Genomic DNA, 23,607 nt, shown 5'->3' with positions numbered 1-23,607 from the left:
GGTGAACATAAGTTCATAGATATGAAGCCAGAATGTGTCCAACGAGATATGTTGGTCCCTAGCAACAGCTCAGAGACAGGGATATAAATAAAAATTTAATATAATAGTATTTCAATATTTTTCTATTGTAGAGGTATACACTAGGTCTTAAGAGGATGGTCCAGAGATAGAAAAACTGGAAAATATAAGAATAAATGGAAAGAATATACGTACATCTCATTTTGATGACAGTTCCTACTGGGGGAGTAACATTTTGTTTTGGTTTCTAATTAGTAACGGGCATCATAAAAACACCCTTGCACAAAAATTGAGTGACTTTTGCATCACGGAATACATTCACCCTAGTGTTCTACTGGTTGTGGATGATGAGGATGAGGATAAGGATGAGGATAACACAAAACAGATCAAATCAGGAAGCGGATACCCATGTGTGATTGGGAAGAGATGCATGAGAATACACCTCCACAAAAAAGACAATGTATTTTTAACTTTTTTCATTTGGTGGTGTACAGAAGTCTCGCCCAATCCAGCCCTTGTTCACTTTTATAAGAGTCAACCTGTCAGCATTGTCAGTTGACAGGCAGATGCGCTTATCTGTTACAATTCCACAAGCCGCACTAAAAACCCGCTCTGACAGAACGCTAGCAGCAGGGCAGGCCAGGACCTCCAAGGTATAGAGAACCAGTTCATGCCACGTGTCCAGCTTGGATGCCCAATAATTAAAAGGCACAGAGGAATCATGGATGATGTTTGTACGATCTGCAAGGTACTCCCTCAGCATCTTCCCAAACATTGCACTTCTTGTGACAGCACCCCTGGCCTCTGTGTCGGCATGATGGGAGGGTCTGAGAAAACTGTCCCAGAACTTTACCATTGTTCTCCTGCCTGAGATGGATTGTACTTCTGTCTCTCTCGCTTGGACTCCTTGGTTGTGCAACAAACTCTGGCGTCTGCTGTCAGCGGTCTCACATGGGAATTTTTTCAGTAATTACGCTACAAGGCCCCTCTGGTATAGCAACATTTTTGTACACCTGTCTGCCTCTGCAAAAAGAGATTGAAAGTTTTCCTTGTAGCGTGAGTCTAGAAGTGTCACCAACCAGTAATGAGTGTCACCGAAAATTTTAAGAATGCGAGGGTCACGGGAACCGCAGCACAACATAAAGTCAGCCATACATGCCAGACTGCTTACAGGCAAGACTCCCGTGTCCTCAACAACAAGATGACTGACCATGCTGTCCTCCTCCTCCTCATCATCCTCCTCCTCCCTGTCCTCAGGCCATCCCCGCTGAACAGACGGCATGACAGCTGTGCTTGTAGTGCATGAAAGTAGCTCCTCTTATTCCTTCTCCTCCTCCTCATTGTCTACCAATCCACGTTGCGACAACATGAGGCTGGGATGAGTGTAATCACCCTGTATGGTTCCTTGCTCCATGTCCTCGTGCTCTGCCTCCAATGCATCCTCTTTAATTGTGAGCAGAGGTTTTCAGAATGCTGAGAAGCAGGATGGTGATGCTAATTATGGAGTCATTGCCGCTCACCATCTTGGTGCAGTCATCAAAGTTCTGGAGGATGATACATATGTCTGACATCCATGTCCACTCCTGAGGTCTTATGTGTGGAGTCTGAACTGAATATCGACGGCCTTGTTGATGTTGGTAGTCAACAACTGAAATAATTATTATAAATCAAATTGATCGGGATTAGTTATAATGCTGGCTCATCAAATAAGACTAATAATTCTAAAAATTGCCCTCTTCTGCTCACAAATCCTTTCCAACATATGCAACGTAGAGTTCCAGCTAGTAGGGACATCGCACACCAGTCGATGAGCCGGAAGCTTCAAACACTGCTGAAGCATGGCAAGGGCAGCTGAAGCTGTAGCTGACTTTCTAAAATGGGCAGACAGATGGCGTACTTTCACTAGCAGATCCGGCAGCTCCGGGTAGTTTTTCAGAAAACGTTGAACCACAATGTTAAGCACAAGGGCCAAGCAAGGTACGTGTGTGTCAGCTCACCTTGCCTCAGAGCCACCACCAGGTTACGGCCATTGTCACACATGACCATGCCTGGCTGTAGGTTCAGCAGTGTTATCCAAATATCTGACTGCTCTTTCAGCACTGTCCACAACTTTTCTGCATTGTGCGGTTTGCCACCTATACAGATTAGCTTTAGCACAGCCTGTTGCCGCTTGGCTGAAGCAGTGCTGTAGTGCTTCCAGCTTCTGACTGATGTGTTGATTTCAGAAATGGAGGCTGAAGTGGAGGAGGAGGTGCAGGAGCTGTAGACTGTGGGGGCTACCCTGAATGACGTAGGGCCAGCAATCCTCAGCGTGGGAGGATGTGTTCCATCCCAAGGTCCGACTGGGTCCTGGCTTCCACTATGTTAACCCAGTGTGCCGTCAGTGAGATGTACTGTCTCTGGCCACAAGCACTTGTCCACATGTCCGTGGTTAGGTGGACTTTCCCAGTAACAGCATTGTTGAGGGCACGGATAATGTTGTGGGAAACATGCTGGTGTAATGCCGGTACAGCACACTGGGAGAAATAGTGGCGACAGGGGACCGAGTACCTTGGGACGGCCACTGCTATCAGGTTGTGGAAAGCTTCCATCTCAACGAGCTTAAAAGGCAACATTTCGAGTGCAAGCAGAAGATAAATGTTAGAATTTAGGACTGTGGCCTGTGGGGCATTGACTGGGTATTTCCGCTTGCATTCCAGTGACTGGGGTATAGGCAACTGAAGGCTGTGCTGGGACAAGGACGTGGACGGGCTTGATGATGGTGCAGCTTGACTGTGGACAACAACAGGTGCAGGGCTCGAGGCATCTTCACATGCACGGTGGACTGGGGATTGGCTTTTACGCAAAACAGTGGAAGAAACAGTGGTGTCACCTGCAGAGTGTTCCTGAAGCCTGAGGTTCAGCCCACAAAGTCGAGTGCTTTGCTGCCATGTGCCTGATCATGCTGGTGGTGGTCAGGCTGGTAGTTTTGCTACCCCTGTTGATGCGGGCATGGCAGGTGCTGCAAATGGCCTGTTTGGGGTTATCGGCAGAGTCTTTAAAAAATAACCAGACTCGGGAAGATCTAACAGTTGGAATGGCAACTTCCCTCATGTTGGTGTTACAGGGAACAGATGCATGCCTTCTGTCTGTGGCCATCACACTGCTTCTTCCTGCCTGATGGGGTGATGTGCCTCCTTCCCCATGTGTGCTGCTGTCCTCGCTCAGCTTGTCCTCCTGCTAGGTTGGGTCAGTCACTATGTCATCCACCACCTCATCTTCCACATCCGCACCCTGCTCCTCCTCCTGACTTTCTGACAATTGTGTCTCATCATCGTCCACTTCTTGTGATACTTTCCCACCATCGCCTTCATGTGACCGTGGCTGCTCAAAGCATCGCTACATGCGATCTCATCTGGCCACACTTCAAGTTGATTGGCCGAGAGTACGGAATCTTGAAAGGGAAAACTGAACAGCTCTTCGGAGTGTCCAATTGTGGGATCAGTTGTCTCAAGGCTCTCTGCATGGTGGGAGGAAGGAGAATCAGGGTGAGGAATATCCGGTCCACACTTACGGCTACTCGGACTTGACCGTGTGGAAGACATGATGGTGGTGGCTAAGTGACTGGAAGCATTATCCGCTATCCAACCTACAACCGTTTCACACTGCTCTGGCTTCAATAGTGGTGTGCTGCGATCCCCAAGAAACTAGGACAGGAAGGTCGAGCGAGAAGATGTGGGTCTTTGCTGTGGCCCACTTTTAACTTGGCCACGGCCTCGTCCTCTGCATGCACCATCAGCATCATGTTCACTTCCCTGTCCCTTGACCTGCCCATTTTCAAGAGCTCAACACAAATGTATTTATTTGGAGCAAAATTATATCTGATCAGTATGCCTTCAAAGCTACGATTTTTGCACCGCAGATACACCAGGCCTCAGAACAGACTGTATTTTATTTTTTTTAAAGGAGACCAAGGCTAGCACACAAAACTATGATACGTATGCCTACGAAACTACGATTTTTCCATCACCGATACACCAGGCCTCAGCCTGACATAACAGACTGTATACATTTTATGGGGGGGGTTTGGAGAATTTAAAAAAAAAAGTGGAACAAGGCTAGCAGACAGAACTATAAAACTTATGCCTGCGAAGCTACGATTTTTCCACCATCAATACACCAGGTCACAGCCACAGATAACAGACTGTCTAATGTTTTTTTCTCTTGTATGTGAAATTTGGCAAAAAATTAAAAATTAGTACAACAATAGCAGACAGAACTATGAACTTATGCCTGCGAAGCTACGATTTTTCCACCACAGATACAACAGGCGTCAGCCAGACATAACAGACTGTATACATTTTTTGGGGGGTTTTGGAGAATTTGTAAAAAAAAAAAAAATGTGGAACAAGGCTAGCAGACAGAACTATGGAACTTATGCCTGCGAAGCAACGATTTTTCAAACACAGATACACCAGGTCACAGCCACAGATAACAGACTGTACAATTTTTTGGGAGGGTTTTGGAGAGTTTAAAAAAAAAAAAAGAATGGAACAAGGCTAGCAGACAGAACTATGAAACTTATGCCTGTGAAGCTACAATTTTTCCACCACCTATACACCAGCCGTCAGCCTCAGATAACAGACTGATGTAAATGTGGCCTTGATTTTTTGGGGCACAACTAAATTGTGTCAACAAGTTGGCAACAAGTTGGCTGCCATCACACTAGCAGTATTTGGTCAGTATTTTACATCAATATTTGTAAGCCAAAACCAGGAGTGGGTGATAAATGCAGAAGTGGTGCATATTTTTCTATTACACTTTTCCTCTAATTGTTCCACTCCTGGTTTTGGCTTACAAATACTGATGTAAAATACTGACCAAATACTGCTAGTGTGACGGCAGCCTATGACAAAAAAAAAAAAAAAAAAAAGATTTTTTGGCGCACTTACATCTGGTGTCTGAGCCAAAAAAAAGGTAGATTTGCATGTTCTTAGATTTCAATAACCTTGCTGTAGTAGGCAGCGTAAACAAGCAAATAATTGTTAAAATAAGAGGGCTATGGATTGCTTTAGAATAAAAGGAGCAGGTATCAGGAGAAGAAAAAAAAGCCACAGAAAACTGCAGCTAGATATACAACCCCTGGCAAAAATTATGGAACCCCTGCCTTGGAGGATGTTCATTCAGTTGTTTAATTTTGTAGAAAAAAAAGCAGATCACAGGCATTGCACAAAACTAAAGTCATTTCAAATGGCAACTTTCTGGCTTTAAGAAACACTAAAAGAAATCAAGAACAAAAAATTCGGTAGTCAGTAATGGTTACTTTTTTAACCAAGCTAGGGGAAAAATTATGGAATCATTCAATTCTGAGGAAAAAATTATGGAATCACCCTGTAAATTTTCATACCCGAAATTAACACCTGCATCAAATTAGATCTGCTCATTAGTCTGCATCTAAAACGGAGTGATCACATCTTGGAGAGCTGTTGCATCACGTGGACTGACATAAATCATGGTTCCAACACAAGAAATGTCAATTGAAACAAAGGAGAGGATTATCAAACTCTTAAAAGAGGGTAAATCATCACACAATGTTGCAAAAGATGTTGGTTGTTCACAGTCAGCTGTGTCTAAAATCTGGACCAAATACAAACAACATAGGAAGGATGTTAAAGGCAAACTGGTAGACCAAGGAAGACATCAAAGCGTCAAGACCGGAAACTTCAAGCAATATGTCTCCAAAACAGGAAATGCACAACAAAACAAATGATGAACGAATGGGTGGAAACTGGAGTTAACGTCTGTGACCGAACTGTAAGAAGTTGCCTAATAGAAATGGGATTTACATACAGAAAAGCTAAACGAAAGCCATCATTAACACCTAAACATAAAAAAGGTTACAATGGGCTAAGGAAAAGCAATCGTGGACTGTGGATGACTGGATGAAAGTCATATTCAGTGATGAATCGCAAATCTGCATTGAGCAAGATGATTATGCTGGAACTTTTGTTTAGTGCCATTCCAATGAGATTTATAAAGATGACTGCCTGAAGAGAACATGCAAATTTCCACAGTCATTGATGATATGGGCTGCATGTCAGGTAAAGGCACTGGGGAGATGGCTATCATTACATCTTCAATAAATGCACAAGTTTATGTTGATATTTTGGACACTTTTCTTATCCCATCAATTGAAAGGATGTTTGGGGATGATGAAATCATTTTTAAAGAAAATAATGTATCCTGCCATAGAGCAAAAACTGTGAAAACATTCCTTGAAAAAAGACACATAAGGTCAATGTCATGGCCTGCAAATAGTCCGCATCTCAATCCAATTGAAAATCTTTGGTGGAAGTTGAAGAAATTGGTCCATGACAAGGCTCCAACCTGCAAAGCTGATCTGGCAACAGCAATCAGAGAAAGTTGGAGCCAGATTGATGTAGAGTACTGTTTGACACTCATTAAGTCCATACCTCAGAGACTGTAAGCTGTTATAAAAGCCAGAGGTGGTGCAACAAAATGCTAGTGATGTTTTGGAGTGTTTTTTGTTTGTTTTTCATGATTCCATAACTTGGTTAAAAAAAGTAACCATTACTGACTACCACATTTTTTGTTCTTGATTTTTTTAGTGTTTCTTAAAGCCAGAAAGTTGCCATTTGAAATGACTTTAGTTTCATGCCATGTCTGTGATCTGCTTTTTTTCTACAAAATTAAACAACTGAATGAACATCCTCCAAGGCCGGTGATTCCATAATTTTTGCCAGGGGTTGTATATTAAATAAGCAGCAGCCGCAGACAGTAATGGAGCTTTTGGAGGTATGCAGCGGGAGCTATGTACTCCCATACAGTGCCTGCAGGCCTTGCACTGATGTGGATATGCTGTGCCCTGCCTACCTAGCGCTGCAATCTCGTGAACCCTGAATTAGCCCTAAAAAGGACTGTTGATTTCTCAGGAGTTGAGGACTGAATAGTTACAGACCTACACTAACTCTTAAAAGCATGATTCTGACCCTATCTCAGCAGCAGCTCTCCCTACACTCGCTAAGTCCGGAGCAGAATGTGGCAAGCAGGGCGGCGCCAGGTCTCTTATAGACCTGATGACGCTGTGCAGCCAGCCAATCACTGTAATACCACAACAAAGATGGCTGCGGCATTACAGTGCATGGCAGACAATCCCTGCACTGTCATTGGTGCTCTAAAGAGTGCCAGAATTGCAGGGCGGAGACCCGAGCTCCCAACAAATAATTCCGGAAATACTCGGTGCTCGCCGAGTACACCGAGCATAGTGATACTCGGGCGAGTACCGAGTAGTGGTGAGCACGTTCACTCATCACTAATTTTTTATGCTTTCCAAATGAAACAATTTATTAACAAAAGAATGCTACTTTAAAGGAGACAAGAAAAGAATTTCCCTATTTTACATACCTGTGTTTTGGAATCTGGCCTAAGCCAAGGAAGATCACCACTGCGCCGTAATTCTGCTAATTTTGCATTTAGTTTGTGTGCAAGCACAATAGTCAATGGCATACCCTCTTCTGTCTCATCCGTGGCATAGCCAAACATCAATCCCTATAACAGAAATGGAATAGAATAGAAAATCAAAATTGATTAATTCAAATATTTACCAGTAAAAAATAATAATTTATTCACAGCCAAGGTATTTGCAGGATTCAGAACCACTTTTGATATTCCTCAATTATTTTATTTTATTTTTTTAAAGTAGAAGACAGCGATCTAATGACATTCTACAGATTTATAAATGGATAGAGATCTGTATAATGATTATTTTCTACCTAGACTTGTAATTGTGAAAAGGCAACATCCTCTATGTCTAGAGGAAAGAAAATGTCACCATCAGCACAGGCAGGTTTTTTTTTTTATTGAAATTATGTAACTCTACCACAACATGTTTATAATATTACTTTTCTGAAGGCGGCACATACCTATAGGTCAGTCTTGATTTGCATGTTTATTTTTTACTTTAGCAATGATATAACTATCTGGGCATATCAGAACTAATACCCATCACTACTACAAAAATATAGGATGAAATATTATTTTGAGATATGTGTATGTTTACTTGTTTGTTTATTTTTTCATTTTTATACATTTATTTTAGAGGACAATCTACCAAGTATTTTTTCTTTTGTTTCTCAATGTTCTCAAGCACTGACTGATGTGTTAATAATCCATAGCACTTGTTTAAACTGTTATGGGAATAGCAAACATGTGACGGTAATATCTCAGAACAAAGAATGAATTAAATAAGGTGTCTTTAAAGAGGACCTGTCAGCAGATTTGACCGATATAAGATACGGCCATCACCTTTCAGGGCTGATATACAGCATTCTGTATTGCTGTATTTAAGCCCCCGGTCCAACCTGGAAGAACTGAAAAACTAGTTTGATTAAACTCATCTGTGGGGCGGTCCGGTCCATTGGGTGTTGCTGGTTTTGGTTCTGCCCCTCCTATCTTCTACCGATCACCGTCCTCCTGCTTGCTTCTTATGGATGACGCGACCCTGCATCATCCACACAGGCTCCCCGTCATCGCACTCCTGTGCAGGCGTACTTCCCTGCCCTATTGGGGTTGAGCAAAGTACTGCAGTGCGCAGGTGCCAGAAAAGGTCAAAGAGCCACGGCACCTGCGCACTGCAGTACATTGCTCTGCCCTCAACAGGGCAGAGAACTGCACCTGAACAGAAGCGCTGTGCCGGGGAGACTGTGTGGATGATGCAGGGTTGCGTGATCCACAAGAAGCATGCAGGAGGACAGCGATCATAAGAAGATGGAAGGCGCCGGACCAAAACCAGCGACACCCATCGGACCGGACCGCCCCGCAGGTGAGTATAATAAAACTTATTTTTCAAATCTTCCGGGTCGGGTTGGAGGCTTATATACATCGTTTTACAATGCTATATATAAGCCTGAATTGTAATGGCCGTATTTTATATCGGCCAAAACTGCTGACAGGTTCCCTTTAAAGAGAACCTTTCACTTGATTTTATTTTTAGTTAAACTGAGTATGTCCAAACAATTGGAGAAAATACATAGTTTTGATTAAAAGTGCAGGTAAAGTTCCTCTGTAAAGGGGTATGTTGACAGTGCATATTGTGTACAGTGAGGATTACTCTGTATAGAGGGGGTGATCACCTGAAAACCAGTAAATGATTTTTATAATTGTAGTCAAGTGCTGACTAGTTTCTGATCCATTTCGCTCAATGATCTATTGAGTGAATCGGAGACAATTCTTCTCTGTTGATTCCCTTCTATTTGCCAGATCGTTCTAGCGGTCACATTGGAAAATGGTAATCTAGTTGTCATGTGTCTGACAGTACAAAAATTGCAAACTGATGTTCATACAACTGTCCACTTTATGTGGCAATAGAGGGGAATCCTGACATTGTGCATAATGCACACTTAAGCATTCGCCAACCTGCAGTCACACAGAGATAATCGCTATAAATACCTAAAACTTTTGATGCACTTTTACAGTAAATCAAGATGCGGGAAGGGTTTTATATACAAAATAGTCTTTCTATTACATAGAATTTACCCCCTTGTAGCACACTTACCTGATCACCAGCTCCAACATCTTCCTCTTTTCGGTCTAAATGAACACCTTGTGCAATATCAGGAGATTGTTGTTCCAGAGCTACAAGAACATTGCAGGTCTTGTAGTCAAAACCTGCATCAAGAACAGAACTATACAGTGAGGAACAAATTAGATATGGTTAGTAATAGTTAATTTCAGCTAAATAAACTTTGAAACATGAACCCACCTTTTTCGGAATCATCATAACCTATGTACTTGATGGTGTCACGAACCACCTTCTGGTAATCCACAACCGCTCGGGATGTTATTTCCCCACAAAGCAGGACCATGCCAGTTTTACAAACTGTTTCTGGAATATAAACGCTTGTCTTTAATTAAACCCTTCATTGTTGTATGTTATACCTTTCATTGTCTTTGGTATAACAAAACCATTGAATCAGCTGGCATCATTCATACATTTAGGATGACAGAAGGCATGCACAGAATGTCTTACTCCATCCACCTGTTATTTTAGACAAAAAAGCTTAATGTGAAGTCATGTGCATGTACAGTACAACTTAGCATAGGGGCTACTAAGGCATTGGCGTTATGCTGCAGCTATGTAGGTAACTGCAACTTCCACTAGATGGCAATAGAGTGGAAGGATAGTAACAAGTCTGTCAGGGCAGACCTGTAGTGCTGCAGCGAATCTACCACCAGGTGGCAGCAGAATAGTCAAACAAGCCGAGTCAAAACCTAGACCGTCACGCAGTACAAAGGGAAAAAACAAGCACAGAGTCAGTGGAGAGCCAAAGGGTCAATACCAGACAAAAGGCAGAAGTGCCAGGGATCAGAGGCAAAGTCAAGTCAGAGTCAAAGCCGAGTCAAACACCGGGAAATCCAAAAGCAATCAGGAAATACTAAGATAGGATGGGCAGAGAAGGAGGAATAGACACAGGCAAGGTCAGAAAGCGCAGCAGGACTAATCAGGATACTACCAGAGTCAGATACTCACGCCATAGGCATAAAATATAACTGTCACTGCCTGCAGGATGCAGCGGAGCTAAGTAGCAAACCTGAACCCAGAATGAGGCAGAGCAAAGTTAACCCTTGACTTGATCAGCCCTGGAAAAGGGCAGACAGGACCCAAAACCTGAACTGGATCATTACAATTGGTAGATTATCTGTATCTGATGACATATCCACTTTCAGAAGACAACTGGCACAGCAATCAGCTAACTGCATAGGGGCATGCTGCTAACACCCTCCACAAATAGTTCACTTTGTTAGAAAAAGCCACAAGTATCCAGGAATTTCTCCTGTAGTAGCAGCTGAATGACTACCATGTGGTATTGCATGGAAGCCATTCAGATACATGGTCGTCAAGGTCATACAAGTGTAAGGAGCATAGGAAGGTAGTCATGGGCAAGGGCCTGTTGTTCTCCCACACCCTGGCACACCACAAATAAATGGTGTCCCAGTTACCATATGCTGTGAGTGCAGTGCAGTACACTCATGTTTTGGCCACAAGCCTCAGCTGTTTCCAAGATCCTGGATCCTGGAACAGCCACACATTCAATAGGGGACACCCAGTTCTTTTAAATAATAAGTTCATCTTTATTGAACAGTTCAAATACAGCCATCTTTAACACACAGTATTGGGCACAGCACCCTCCATCACTTGCTTTCTCCACACAGAACACCTCACTCCTGTTCTCATGTTCAGCACGGACTATCCCTGCGCTTGATCCCCATGGTTTCCCAACCTGGCTCTGCAGTATGCCCAAGATCCATGACGTTTCCCTCCCACGGTTCCCCAGCTATCTTCCACTGTACGGAAGGGTTATTGGTGCTCTCCATAGTCCCCAACTCAAGCCTTAGGCTCCAGACATTGCAGGAATATTCTTAGGGAGTTTTGTGTAACCTCAAACTGCCTGAATGTCTTCACCCACAATGTGCTTCAGCCCACTGCACCTTGAACTTGCCCTAGCAACTATCACCAACAAACTCTACTCACTCATTGACTAAACCAGGAAGATGTTGCCTTTTTGCCTTTTTCTTGTCCAAACCCCTCTCACTTTGGGCTGGACCAATCACACCTGTCTCTTTTCTCTGTTTCCCCCAGCGGTTAGTTACTGGGCAAACTTCATCTTTCAATTATTTAACTTCAGTCACTACCTTCAAACAGTATGCACTGAACTTCCTATATCTAATGTGCCCCCAACTACGGTAAATCTTCCCACTTTCTAACTTATTCCCTAAGTCCTAAGCTATGATATATATATATTCTAAACTTAACCCTAGACTTTTCCTATACACTATGCATGAATAATATTATACATTATACACAATTCATTACATTTACAGAGTACAGAGTGTACAGAGTGCCTATGAAACTCTGTGCAGATTCACATATTAATGCAGTCACAAAAATACAATAATATCATACACTTGGTATAAACACTGTTTAGAGAGGGAGAGGTATATGACAGCCTGTGTCATACCCCTACACAAGAACAACATGAGTCTGCCAGAATGGGAGTCAGTTTTAGCGCTGTTGGATTCTCAGATCTAGATCACAGAGTTGGGACTTGAGACACTTGTCATTACAAGAGGCAAGATGGTTAAGTCATTTAAAGCATGTTGTTATTGAACTAAACTAGGTACATCACTGGTTCAGGAAAACCCTTTAAGTTCCTGTTTGGGGAGGTCCCTAGAAAATGTCCCTATATATAGATCACACAAAACATACATTTTCAAATATAATAAATAAAACGAATCATCCCATGTGTAATATTGCTATTTCACATTTGTTTCCTATTTGCTTGAATTTGTTCCAGTCCTTCCATACATACAAGAATAAATCTGTACTAAAAGTTCCCTGAAGCTAATCACTTCGAAGAGTTCATAACTGACCTGTTATCATACAGCTAAGATTGTGAATCTGTGTCCTTACCACATGCAACCTTGGCATCTGGATCTTGTTGTAAATGAGCATCTAGGACAGCATCACTTATCTGATCACAGATTTTGTCTGCAAGAAAAGAATGTTATAGTGAGCCTTTAAATAATCTGATTCCAATGGAACACTCTTTGTGGGCTAGATCCCATTGATTACACTGTTTTGATATCATACAAAAAGAGTCACAGATGACTGTCATACTCCTATAGACTTGAAGGGTTTTTTATCAAGTTTGGAAGTAATCGTCTATATGATCACTGGGGGTCCAACCACTGAGATCCCACTGAACTAATCAAGGTTGAGCATGTGCTCCTTTGCTCCCTGTATTCTTAATCAGCCCACTGGAGATAGTCGAGCTGCTGTTACCCATCTGCCTCAGCTTGGCAGGACTTCATCCCCTTTCTCTAGGGTTGCTGCCCATGGCTCTGCTTCAAGTTGGGGATGACATGATCCATGACATGATCTGCCCACTATTTGGGGCCCACTAGGTCCTGTGTTCTCTTTGTTTGCTTCTCTCCACTATCAGCTCCTGGTCTTCATCTTCCTTCTGACCGACCCGGCGTACCTGCTGCCTCTGTTGCTTCAAACTTGCCTGCATCCCTCTGCACCTGTCCTGCTGTGATCTCCAGGTTCCAAGTCCTCGCTCCATCCATGCCTTCCTGCCTGCTACACCAATGCCTGGGGTCTGCGTGCCCACCAAGACCTGAGGCTTAGAGGATTCGTCTCACCTGGTGAGCCTAACAGTTGTACTTGGCTGATCTCTCACACTCCTATTAAGAATGTATAATGTTTAAGTGTGCATGTTTGACCCCGGGTCCATTATATTTGTTGTGTACCCATTCACTAATAATGGTCATGTCTGTTCCAAAATACTTATCAAAGTAGTGCACATGTAAAAACATTATGAGAACTATCGCATTGATTTGCATTGGTCCATTTGCTGTTTGTATAGTACCCATAGTGCTAACGGACAGAACACGGATATTTAATACGTTCATCTGTACGATCCCTAATGAATATGTTCTTATCTCCTATTGTGATACGAGAGATTAGTGCAGCAAAAAGTTGATTCAGGTGTCTTTTTACCCTAGAGAACCAGAAACTATTGCCAGGTTCTAACACATGGAAAGTTTCTATGAAAGAGATGGAGAACTAGATCTATTTTTAAACCCATCTCATTTTACAAAACCTCCGATGCCAACTACTCAACACACAGTTCATACTACACACTAAACACTCTTGTTCTGGAGAAGAGTCAAGTGACGGCACATTTTTCTAGTTAAATATATCTGAGAATATGGCGACACATTCCAAATTATTATTTTTTTTAGAAGCTTGGAAATTTTATTTCACTACTTAAACAAAAAACAAAACTATACTGCCCATCTTTCATAACTGACCTGGGAAATCACATTGAGGCTATGTGCCCAGGTAGTAGAATATAAGCAGTATTTTCCTCATCAAAACCGGACTCCCTTGCAGGAAATCTGCTAGCGTTTTTCTAGCGTTTTTTCCTGCCTTTTTCAGCCTTTTTATCGCACATTTGTCATGCGTTTTTATAGTGGAAAAATCGCCACAATTCTGCAAAATTAATGAACATGCTGTGTTTTTTTCTGCGATGCGTTTCTGCTGCGGAAAAAAACGCAGCATGGACACAACAATGCGGAATTCCATTAAAAATAATAGGATGCATTTTGTAAGTGTTTTTTAAGCGTTTTCTGAGAGGAAAAACGTGGAAAAAATGCTTAAAAAACGCAACGTGGGCACATAGCCTGACAGGTAATTTTTATCGCACATACATCATAGAAACAAAAACCTCAAAAATATGGAATCAGAAAAGCGTAGCATTTAATTCTTCATTTCACTCCACTCCATTTTTTTTCCTGTTTTCCAGTACATTATATGGTAAAATGAATCTTTCAAAATTAAAACTTCATGTGTCTATGAGAATAATGGAAAAATAGAAAAGTTAAGGTTCTTGAAAGATGGGGTGGTAACAAGTGCAAAAATGAAAAATTGTCCCATCATCAATGGGTTAATGTGAAAGTGAAACAAATCTCGAAAAAGAAGTTGCATAGTTACTGGGGGGACCAGGGACTGATATTTTGATGTCTATCCATAGATCAGTAATGCTATCACTCACTACAAGGAGATACAACGTGACTGAAAAGTCATGTTTTTGGGTTGCCTAACAATAAACAGTACAGCTGTACCTTGTAATCTGAAAAAGAATGTCAAGTGCTTTTCACCATGGCGCTTGCGTATGGGGTAGGATCCCACTTGATCACCTTGCACTACTGTAGCGCCATGTTCCCTTTTCTTCTTCCTATCTATAGGACATGTCTTCAGTATGAGGTGAATGGGGTTGGAAATTCAGCACCACCTCTGATCATTTGAATACTGTGAATGGGAGATAAAGTACAGTACTCCATAGAGGCCACTGAGCAATATACTGGGCTGCTGTGCTCTACAATGTGCATTGTTCAGTTCTGGTCGCTGATAAGCAGTTTTCAGCTAATAGGTGATACTGGTGATTTATCCTAAGGATCGGCCTTCAATAAGTCAGTCCCAAACAACCCCTTTGTATCCTATGTACCATTGCCATTATGCGCCACCACTAGTGTTGAGCATTCCGATACCGCAAGTATCGGGTATCGGCCGATACTTGCGGGTATCGGAATTCCGATACCGAGATCCGATACTTTTGTGGTATCGGGTATCGGTATCGAAACAACATTAATGTAAAAATGTGTAAAAGAGAGAATTAAAATTAAAAAATATTGCTATACTCACCTCTCCGACGCAGCCTGGACCTCAGCGAGGGAACCGGCAGCGTTGTTTGCTTAAAATTCGCGCTTTTCCTTCCTTACGTGAAGTCCCGGCTTGTGATTGGTCGCGTGCCACCCATGTGGCCGCGACGCGACCAATCACAGCAAGCCGTGACGTAATTTTAGGTCCTTCAGGATTTTAAAATTACGTTCTGGCTTGTGATTGGTAAATGCGCATTTTAAAATGCGCGCGTGTCCAGCCTCCCGTGACGTCACGGCGACGCGACCATTTAATAATTCTCTCTTTTACACATTAATATGGTTCCCAGGGCCTGAAGGAGAGTTTCCTCTCCTTCAGACCCTGGGAACCATCAGGAATACCGTCCGATACTTGAGTCCCATTGACTTGTATTGGTATCGGGTATCGGTATCGGATTGGATCCGATACTTTGCCGGTATCGGCCGATACTTTCCGATACCGATACTTTCAAGTATCGGACGGTATCGCTCAACACTAGCCACCACTCTATGTTGTGTATTCTGTGAGACACTTTAGGCCTGAGGGCAATATGAGAAGTGAAATGTGTTTTTGTTGTAAACTTTGCAGATGAGTTGTGGCTGGAGAAGTTGTCATGTCGGTCTGGGCCAGATGGAAAAGATGGGAGTGATGTACATTGATTTCGCCTATTAAACACAAAATAACTGGATGTGTATTAATCCCATTCATAACTAAATCATCACTTTTATCCGAAGTATAGAAAAGTGGTAAAATGCATACTGGCTGCTAACAGTACAAATATTGAGCAATGATATGGGCAGGATTACGTTGACATTCTACTCTCTAGTGATTTTTTTAAATTCTGTATAACAACTTTTTATTTTGCTTCCAGATGTTTCATTTTCATAATTATTTTGAGATAAAAAAAATCTCCACAGCTCCACATCCCACATACTATACATTAGGCCGGACTTGCTCTATGTGATTTAGAAGCACAAATATGAGGGAATTGCCTTCTAATAAGTAACAAGAAAGAGAGGGAAAAGTGCGCACTTGTGCGTATTTCACATACTGTACGGCCTTCACTCTCGATGCTGATTCCTGCACTCTGTATTTGCTTTTTGATGCAGATTTCAGATAGTTTACATTTTTTGACAGGAACCCAACATGCAAGACCTTTGTGTACAGTAGTAGAAGGCAGTCCAAGCCAAAAAATATACTTTCCAGGGCACAGAGTCCATTTCGGTAACCATACATAGCACATAATATTGTTGTCTTACGCACAGTACGACTTACTATAATTGTCTGTGAGTGTCGGGGCCAGTAAGGCAACCTTCATTTACTGCAGAAGCCCCAGTCGTTATTGCACATGGTAGAAATGAAATAAACTGATGGCACTGCATTCTTCCATTTTTGTGTCTGTTTGTTTTGATCAATGAAACCCTTTATGTAATGTTTAAAGGAATCAGTTTTTATTTCTATGAATCCACGAGCAGCCAAATGTATGGTTACTTCTTTGGATTGTTAGGAAACCAGATACATGATAGGACCCTTTAAGGCAGGGGTGAGGAGCCATCTTTCTGTCAAGTGCAATTTATGATATTTAAGCCATCCTTCGAGGGTCGTTCAAATTTTACTCTAACTCTACCCACAAAGTATGTTCTGTTGCTGGCACTGGTGTCAGGACGTAATCTTGCTCTGTGAGAACATGCGTACAGAAATGTGTGCAATGAAAGAAGAAATTAGAAGGCCAGTAGCCATCAAAACACGGCTGCCAGCTCAAGCACTGAGGTCCCCAGGAATCTGCTCGTGGGCCAGAGAAAAGGTCATCATGGGCCGTAAACGGCCATAGGGACTGAGGTTCCCCACCCTTGCTTTAAGGGGTTATCAGCTACTAAAATGTATTTACTATAAAGACTAGTCTGATTTAAAAAGAAATAAAATGACTCTAAATCCTTCCTGCAGCTCCCTTTCTGACTGTTCCCTGCTGCTCTTAGCTTCCTGGCCTCGAGGCACTGTAAATGGCTGAGACAGGTCAATGTTACAGCCAGTGATTGGCTGAAGGGACTTTTTCTCCCATTTTTCATGTGTCACAATGTAACCAGAATGTAAGGACTAGGGGAGAACAGTTAAAGCAAATCTGTCCCTTTAGACAGCGTGGTATATAGAAGGATACATGGAATAGAATTTTGTTGGAAAACTTTCAGTATAACTTGTATTTTATTCATTGAAATACCTGGTGACTGCATGTATAGGAGTCCAGTGGGCGGTCCTACTAGTGACTGACCGCTATCCGCATGCTTAGTCATAGAGGGAAGACTGTCCATCACTGAGTAGGAACACCTACTGGACTCCCATACATGCAAACACCATGGATTTCAACTAATAAAATAAAGTTCCCTTTAGAGAGAAAGAAAGGGTGCTTTGGGGAATAGGTAAGGAAACGTGTATATATATATATATATATATATATATATATGTTTTATTATTATCATTTTTTATTTAAACGACTCTGAACCATTTTTTTAAACAAAATTATATCGACTTGACAACCAGTGTACTCACTTGGGGAAAGAGAGCCATTGTTTACATCCATGGAGTTTTTGACAAGTAGACCTAGCTCTATGCTTTAGCTAAGGCTCTGTTCACAAGTCCATTTTTTTTTCCATTTGTCTCTTCGGTTTAGAACAGACAAATTAAGCAAATAAATTGAATTTGCATCCTGTGCATTTCTGCGTCAATGGAAAGAAGGGGCCCATTTGTTACTTTTCAGAATGTTAAAAAAATCTTCTGCATCCAGGATTTTTTCTTCCATTATAAAGATAAACAACAACTGGAAAGCAGATGACCCTATATAAATCAATGGGTCCCCTCTGCTTCCATTTGGCACAGGAATGTACAAGATGAAAATTCCTTTTATCTGTTCTAAATAAAAGAGACAAATGGGAAAAATAAATGGACGTGTGAACAGAGCCTAAGGAAGGTTCTACCGTAATTTAAAATAAGCACTATAGAAGCATTTGACAAAGTGTTATCATTGTCATTATCTTTTGAACTACATTAAGAGCATAGGTTATAAGGGTACAACTTTAACCCCTTGCCACAATTAGGCATACAGTTACATCCTATTGTGGCTTCCTGATGTTGATGTGAGCTCTAGCAGATGATAGCTGTGATTTTCAGCTATCATCTACCTGAAGCAGCTGTGCGTGCATGTCGCTGTCAATCTCTGACAGTAGGATTTACAGCGAGCTGGCAGGGGGCACATCATTCTACGCACCCATCAGCACTCCTGTGATGCCATTGTGGGGTGCCGATGGGTTACTATGATGGTGTCTGCTGAAAAAACCTGTGCCTGTCACGTCAGTACTCTTGTGAATGACAGCTTCGGACTGGTGGTCATATTAGACTGTCCTTTTTGCTATATACAGCAATACTGTGATCTCAGACAATGAGAGACAAGTCCACAGATGATGTTGGACATAATAGCACGTTTAGACCACATAGGCTTCTTACAGTAAGTAGCATGAGAAACATCTAGCTTACATTTGACAAAGGAATGTACAAGATTCAAATTCCTTTTATTGTCGTGTTGAAAAACAGCTCTTGGGACACTTTGGAGAAATGGCCGCACCACTGTTTCCACCACCAACTCACTGTAACTCTGAGCTGTCAGTGTGCCTGGAATGAAGATTAGCAGGGACCGGCTATTGTACATAATGTCACCCCCACATCGTAATCTCAGGAGAAACACTGGTGTGACCTTCTCATAAAGGTCTCTTCATAGCATTGCCCAAGTGGTCTTCAGACGAATCTCCAGATAGCATTGTATTCAAGACGAATAGAGCACCTGCAGCTGGATGTCTGTGCTCATAGCCCAAAGCCCTGCAAACACCTTCTGATGGTTTGTGTAGACTCTACTTGTCACATTAAGCTTGTTTTGTGATTTCAAATTCCACTGGTAGAACAGAATGGATTATTAAGCGGCATTTTCATATGACGAAACCATGTGGCAACGCTATGAAGAGGACATCATGATGGAACATCACATCTATCCTGCTCACAGGATTATGGTGGAGTGACACATACTGTAGGCGGACCTTTCTGAACTTCATTTCAGTTGCACTTTCAGCTTGGCATCAAATTCATTTGGTGCTGGAAACAGTAGTTCAACCATTTCACCAATGTGTCTCAGAAGACATTTGTCAACACAATACCAACAGGTCACATGCTGTTTGTGTTACTGTGACAAGCCTGCAAGGCTACCATCGCCTGCAGCATCTCCAGACTTGTCTCCCATCAATCACATCTGGCATGTCATTGGTTGGCAATTGCAAAGGCAGCTGACAGCAGAGGATCTTGATGATTTGTTTGCCCAAATACATTCAGCGTGGCAGAACATTCCTCAGACAACCATTAACCCATTAACCCCTGGAGCTTTTTTCGGTTTTGTGCTTTGGTTTTTCGCTCCCCTTTCTCCCAGAGCCTTATTTTTTATTTTACCATCAACAAGGCCATGTGAGTGCTTGCTTTTTGCGGGATGAGTTGTACTTTTGAACGTCACCATTGATTTTGCCATGTCATGTACTAGAAAATGGGAAAAAAATTCCAAGTCTGGTGAAATTGCAAAAAAGTGCAATCACACACTGTTTTTTTTTGCTTGGCTTTTTTACTCGGTTCACTAAATGCTAAAACTGACCTGCCATTATGATTCTCCAGGTCATTACGAGTTTATATATACCAAACATGTCTAGGTTCTTTTTTATCTGTTGTGAAAAAAATTCCAAACTTTGTAAAAAAAAAATTGACCATTTTCTGATACCCGTATCATCTCCAGTTTTCGTGATCTCGGGCTGCGTGAGAGCTTATTTTCTGCATGCCAAGTTGTCGTTTTTAATGATACCATTTTGATGCAGATACATTGTTTTGATCACCATTTTTTACCATTTTAATGCAATGTCGCGGCAACGAAAAAAATGTAATTCTGGAGCTCTGACTTTTTTTTTCACTACGCCGTTTAGCGATCAGGTTAATCCTTTATGTTAATTGATAGATCTGGCTATTCTGAATGCGGCGATGCCAAATATATGTAGGTTTGATTTTTTTATATTGTTTTATTTTGAATGGTGCGAAAGGGGGGTGATTTGAACTTTTATATATTTTTTATTTTTTTTATATTTTTATAAACATTTTTTTTTTACTTTTGGCATGCTTCAATAGTCTCCATGGGAGACTAGAAGCAGCCATAACTCAATCGGCTCTGCTATATAGGGGCGATGATCAGATCGTCTCTATATAGCAGAATGACTCACTTGCTATGAGCGCCACTTTACTTTACAGCAATTGCCGCTGGTGGATCGTGATTCCACCCGCGGCTATTCCGGGCACATGTCAGTTGTTCAAAACAGCTGACATGTACCGGGAAAGATGTGGGCTCACCGCAGGAGCCCACATCAAAGGGAGGGAGTCCGACATTGGCTTAAATGTACGCCTGATGTCGAAAAGGGGTTAATAATCTCATTGATTCAGCCAGGATGTGTAAGTCTGGGGATTTCTATACGTGGTGCTCAGACTCGATACTAAATAAATCGAGAAGTTTTAAAAATGTTGTTTCATTTTTTTTTCATGCTTTGCAGATCATTAGTATACTGTATATTTCCCTCTTGTGACTTCCATAATTTCACAACCCTTTCTTCTTGGTGTTCCAATTTCAATGTTGACGAGTGTATTAGAAAGCATTCAGCCATGTCACAACTTTACAGTCTTATATTTGTCACTATACTAAATTATTGAATGAAGATGGCGCTTCATATGTCCCCACCCAGCAGCTAGTGTTGCTTCATGCTAGTTCTGAATAGGTTGCAATAAAACTCTTCATATGGTATATCTCGAAGTAGTACTGTAAAATACTGTATATCACCCTGTTAATGACACGGCTCTGTAGTGATAATAATCCTATTCCGCACACCAAATACTGTACTTTTAACTTCCAGATGACTGTGTGATGAAGCACATGAATAGTCCCTGTCTCTGCTCTCTTTGAATGTATCAGTGTCATGAGTGAATGGCTCCTAGGAATTCCACATGCCGTTCATTGCAGTTTAAAGAAGACATAATTGGGCATTGAGCCAATGCCTGAAGTGTCATAGTTAATTACGGCTTTGAAAATGCATATGTTGTAGATATAATGGGCATTTCTGTACACATGAAGACTTCGGGGCAAGTTCAGTAATTCACTCATGAGAATGCATGTATACAGTGGTTAGAAGAGTCAATAGGCAATCAGATTAGGCATTCTCAAATTGAGACCAACCATAATTCATCATTTCATAGTAAACCACATCAGCTTACAGCAGCCAGCACAGACAACTTTATCTAAGTCTTTACCCAGTCTAATTGTTATGATACCCACCACCACCCAAGCTTTAGATAGATTTTTTTCTCTCACTATGTGCTTTTTTCCTATTATAGAAATTTGCCTTCTTTATTAGCTTTTATTTATGCATATATTTATTTAGTTGACCCTGTTACATAACCTATTGTACTCACCGGGATGTCCTTCTCCCACCGACTCTGACGTGAACATAAATGCTGCAATATCTTCCACAGGTTGGTCACCTAAACCATCTACTGGTCCATTCATGGTCAGGCTTTAATTTAAGACGTCTGAGGACGATTAAAAAAAAAATCAGTTTAGGGAGTACTTGTGTAGACCTGACAGCTGAGGGGGCTTTTTTTTAACTCCGCGAGGCTGCAAGATCTTGTTACTGCTAGTAGCTCAGTAACTTGACTGTGTGTATTTAAGACTGAGCCCGCCTATCACATATCACTGTTCAGCTCAGCTGTCAGTCAGGCAGGTTCTCCTATATATGGGAAGTAACAGTTTTTCAATGAACATATTAAAAAGAAAAGAAAAAAACATTTGCCTGGCAAGAAGTCCCAACGTGTACCTGATTGTTTATATAGCAGCTCAATATCAGACGTAAAAGAGATCACATAAATATTTTATCAAATGAGCGTCATTGATATTATATATTATAGATTTCCACCTATTTTACATCTTACATAATTCCTTCGTTATGGTGGGATTATAATATGTCCTAGCATAATGATTATGAGGTAAATAATTGAATATACAGGTAAGATATACAGGTAATATTTTGGAAAATGTGTTCTTATCTAGGCTTAAAGGGAATCTGTTACTTGACTTTACACAAAAATTTACCTAGAGTCCTCATATTTACCACATGCCTTATATTTTAATTCTGGTAAAGCTGTTCTTAAAGGGGTATTATCATGTTATTAAATTGTTTTAGTTAGACAGCATAAAAATCCTCACGTTTGCAATATGCTGTCTTTCTTCTTATATGAGAGCTTTTATCTTTCATAGTGTACAGCTCGCTGAACAGGAGAATGATCACCAGAGCCTGGGAGAGTATGGGCAGTAGTTATATTCTAGGCTGAGGCACTAACTCCTAACCAACCAGCTACCTCTCAAGCTGTCCCATTCCCTCCAACTCCTTTTCAGCTCCTGATCAGTCTAACAATATCACCAGCCCCCCTACTCTAGCCCACACCATCACCAGTTTCCCAAAAAGTTCTTCTAATCACAGCTCTCATTTTCCTGAGTCGTGTGCTTGTTCAAAGGCTCTGCTAACATATCTCTATGTTTAAATAAAGTTGTTATGGTGGAGTTATGGTTTACATCAATCAAAATCTGATATGCCTGTACACCTGGCAGCTTGTCCTGTAAGTAGATAAAAGAAATGAGTGATTAGCTAACAATTGTTGGAAAGGCAAACTGTGACTCTTTAATCCTCATTACCACTTTCACTTCCTTTGGACAAAGCTGACATCCAGAAGAAGAGCTGCTGCTCTCTCACTTTTTCTTGATGTCAATTATCTCAAAAGGAAGTTAGAGAGAAGCAGTCCATTAGCGGCCACTGATTAGCTGCAGAGCTCATGTGACATAACAACACCATGCAACACCCAGAGCCGACACTGCTGGAACGGCTCCACAGGTAAATGTAGACTGTTTTCAATTTACAACAGGAAATACATAAATTGATAAGGGGTTGTCCAAACAGTGGACAGTCCCTTTAAATATCAGCTTACTGAATCTGGAAATGGAATCCAGCTCTGTTGTACATACTACCAGTCCTGGGCCTGACTGTACTCCACTGGAACCACTGATCTCTGATGACCTAGCGGTACACTGACCAGTGACGACCACTGTATAAACTATTGTAACCTGCTTGATAAACTGAAATGTGATGTTATAGCTGCAAAACACCACTAGCTCTCACTCTGATGCTTCATTAGTGTGTAAAAGGGGACTCAGCAACTTT

General features: G+C 41.6%; 1 protein-coding gene across 1 annotated transcript in view; it reads right to left on the bottom strand.

Annotated features, from left to right (window-relative positions):
* Positions 1–22,047, bottom strand: part of MAT1A (methionine adenosyltransferase 1A) — a 47,301-nt gene extending 25,254 nt beyond the window's left edge. Inside the window, exons 1-5 of the mRNA XM_077259362.1 lie at positions 21,809–22,047; positions 12,488–12,565; positions 9,779–9,901; positions 9,572–9,684; positions 7,423–7,566 (exon numbers count right to left, since the gene is read on the bottom strand). Coding sequence (XP_077115477.1) covers positions 7,423–7,566; positions 9,572–9,684; positions 9,779–9,901; positions 12,488–12,565; positions 21,809–21,902 — 552 coding nt within the window. The 5' untranslated portion in view covers positions 21,903–22,047. The remainder of the gene's footprint in view (positions 1–7,422; positions 7,567–9,571; positions 9,685–9,778; positions 9,902–12,487; positions 12,566–21,808) is intronic.
* Between the last annotated feature and the right edge of the window lie 1,560 nt (positions 22,048–23,607).

This window comes from Ranitomeya variabilis, chromosome 4 (genome assembly GCF_051348905.1).
Source record: "Ranitomeya variabilis isolate aRanVar5 chromosome 4, aRanVar5.hap1, whole genome shotgun sequence".
Lineage (NCBI taxonomy): Eukaryota > Metazoa > Chordata > Amphibia > Anura > Dendrobatidae > Ranitomeya > Ranitomeya variabilis.
Note: the sequence above shows the minus strand (reverse complement) of the source record. Positions and strands in the feature narration are given on the sequence as shown.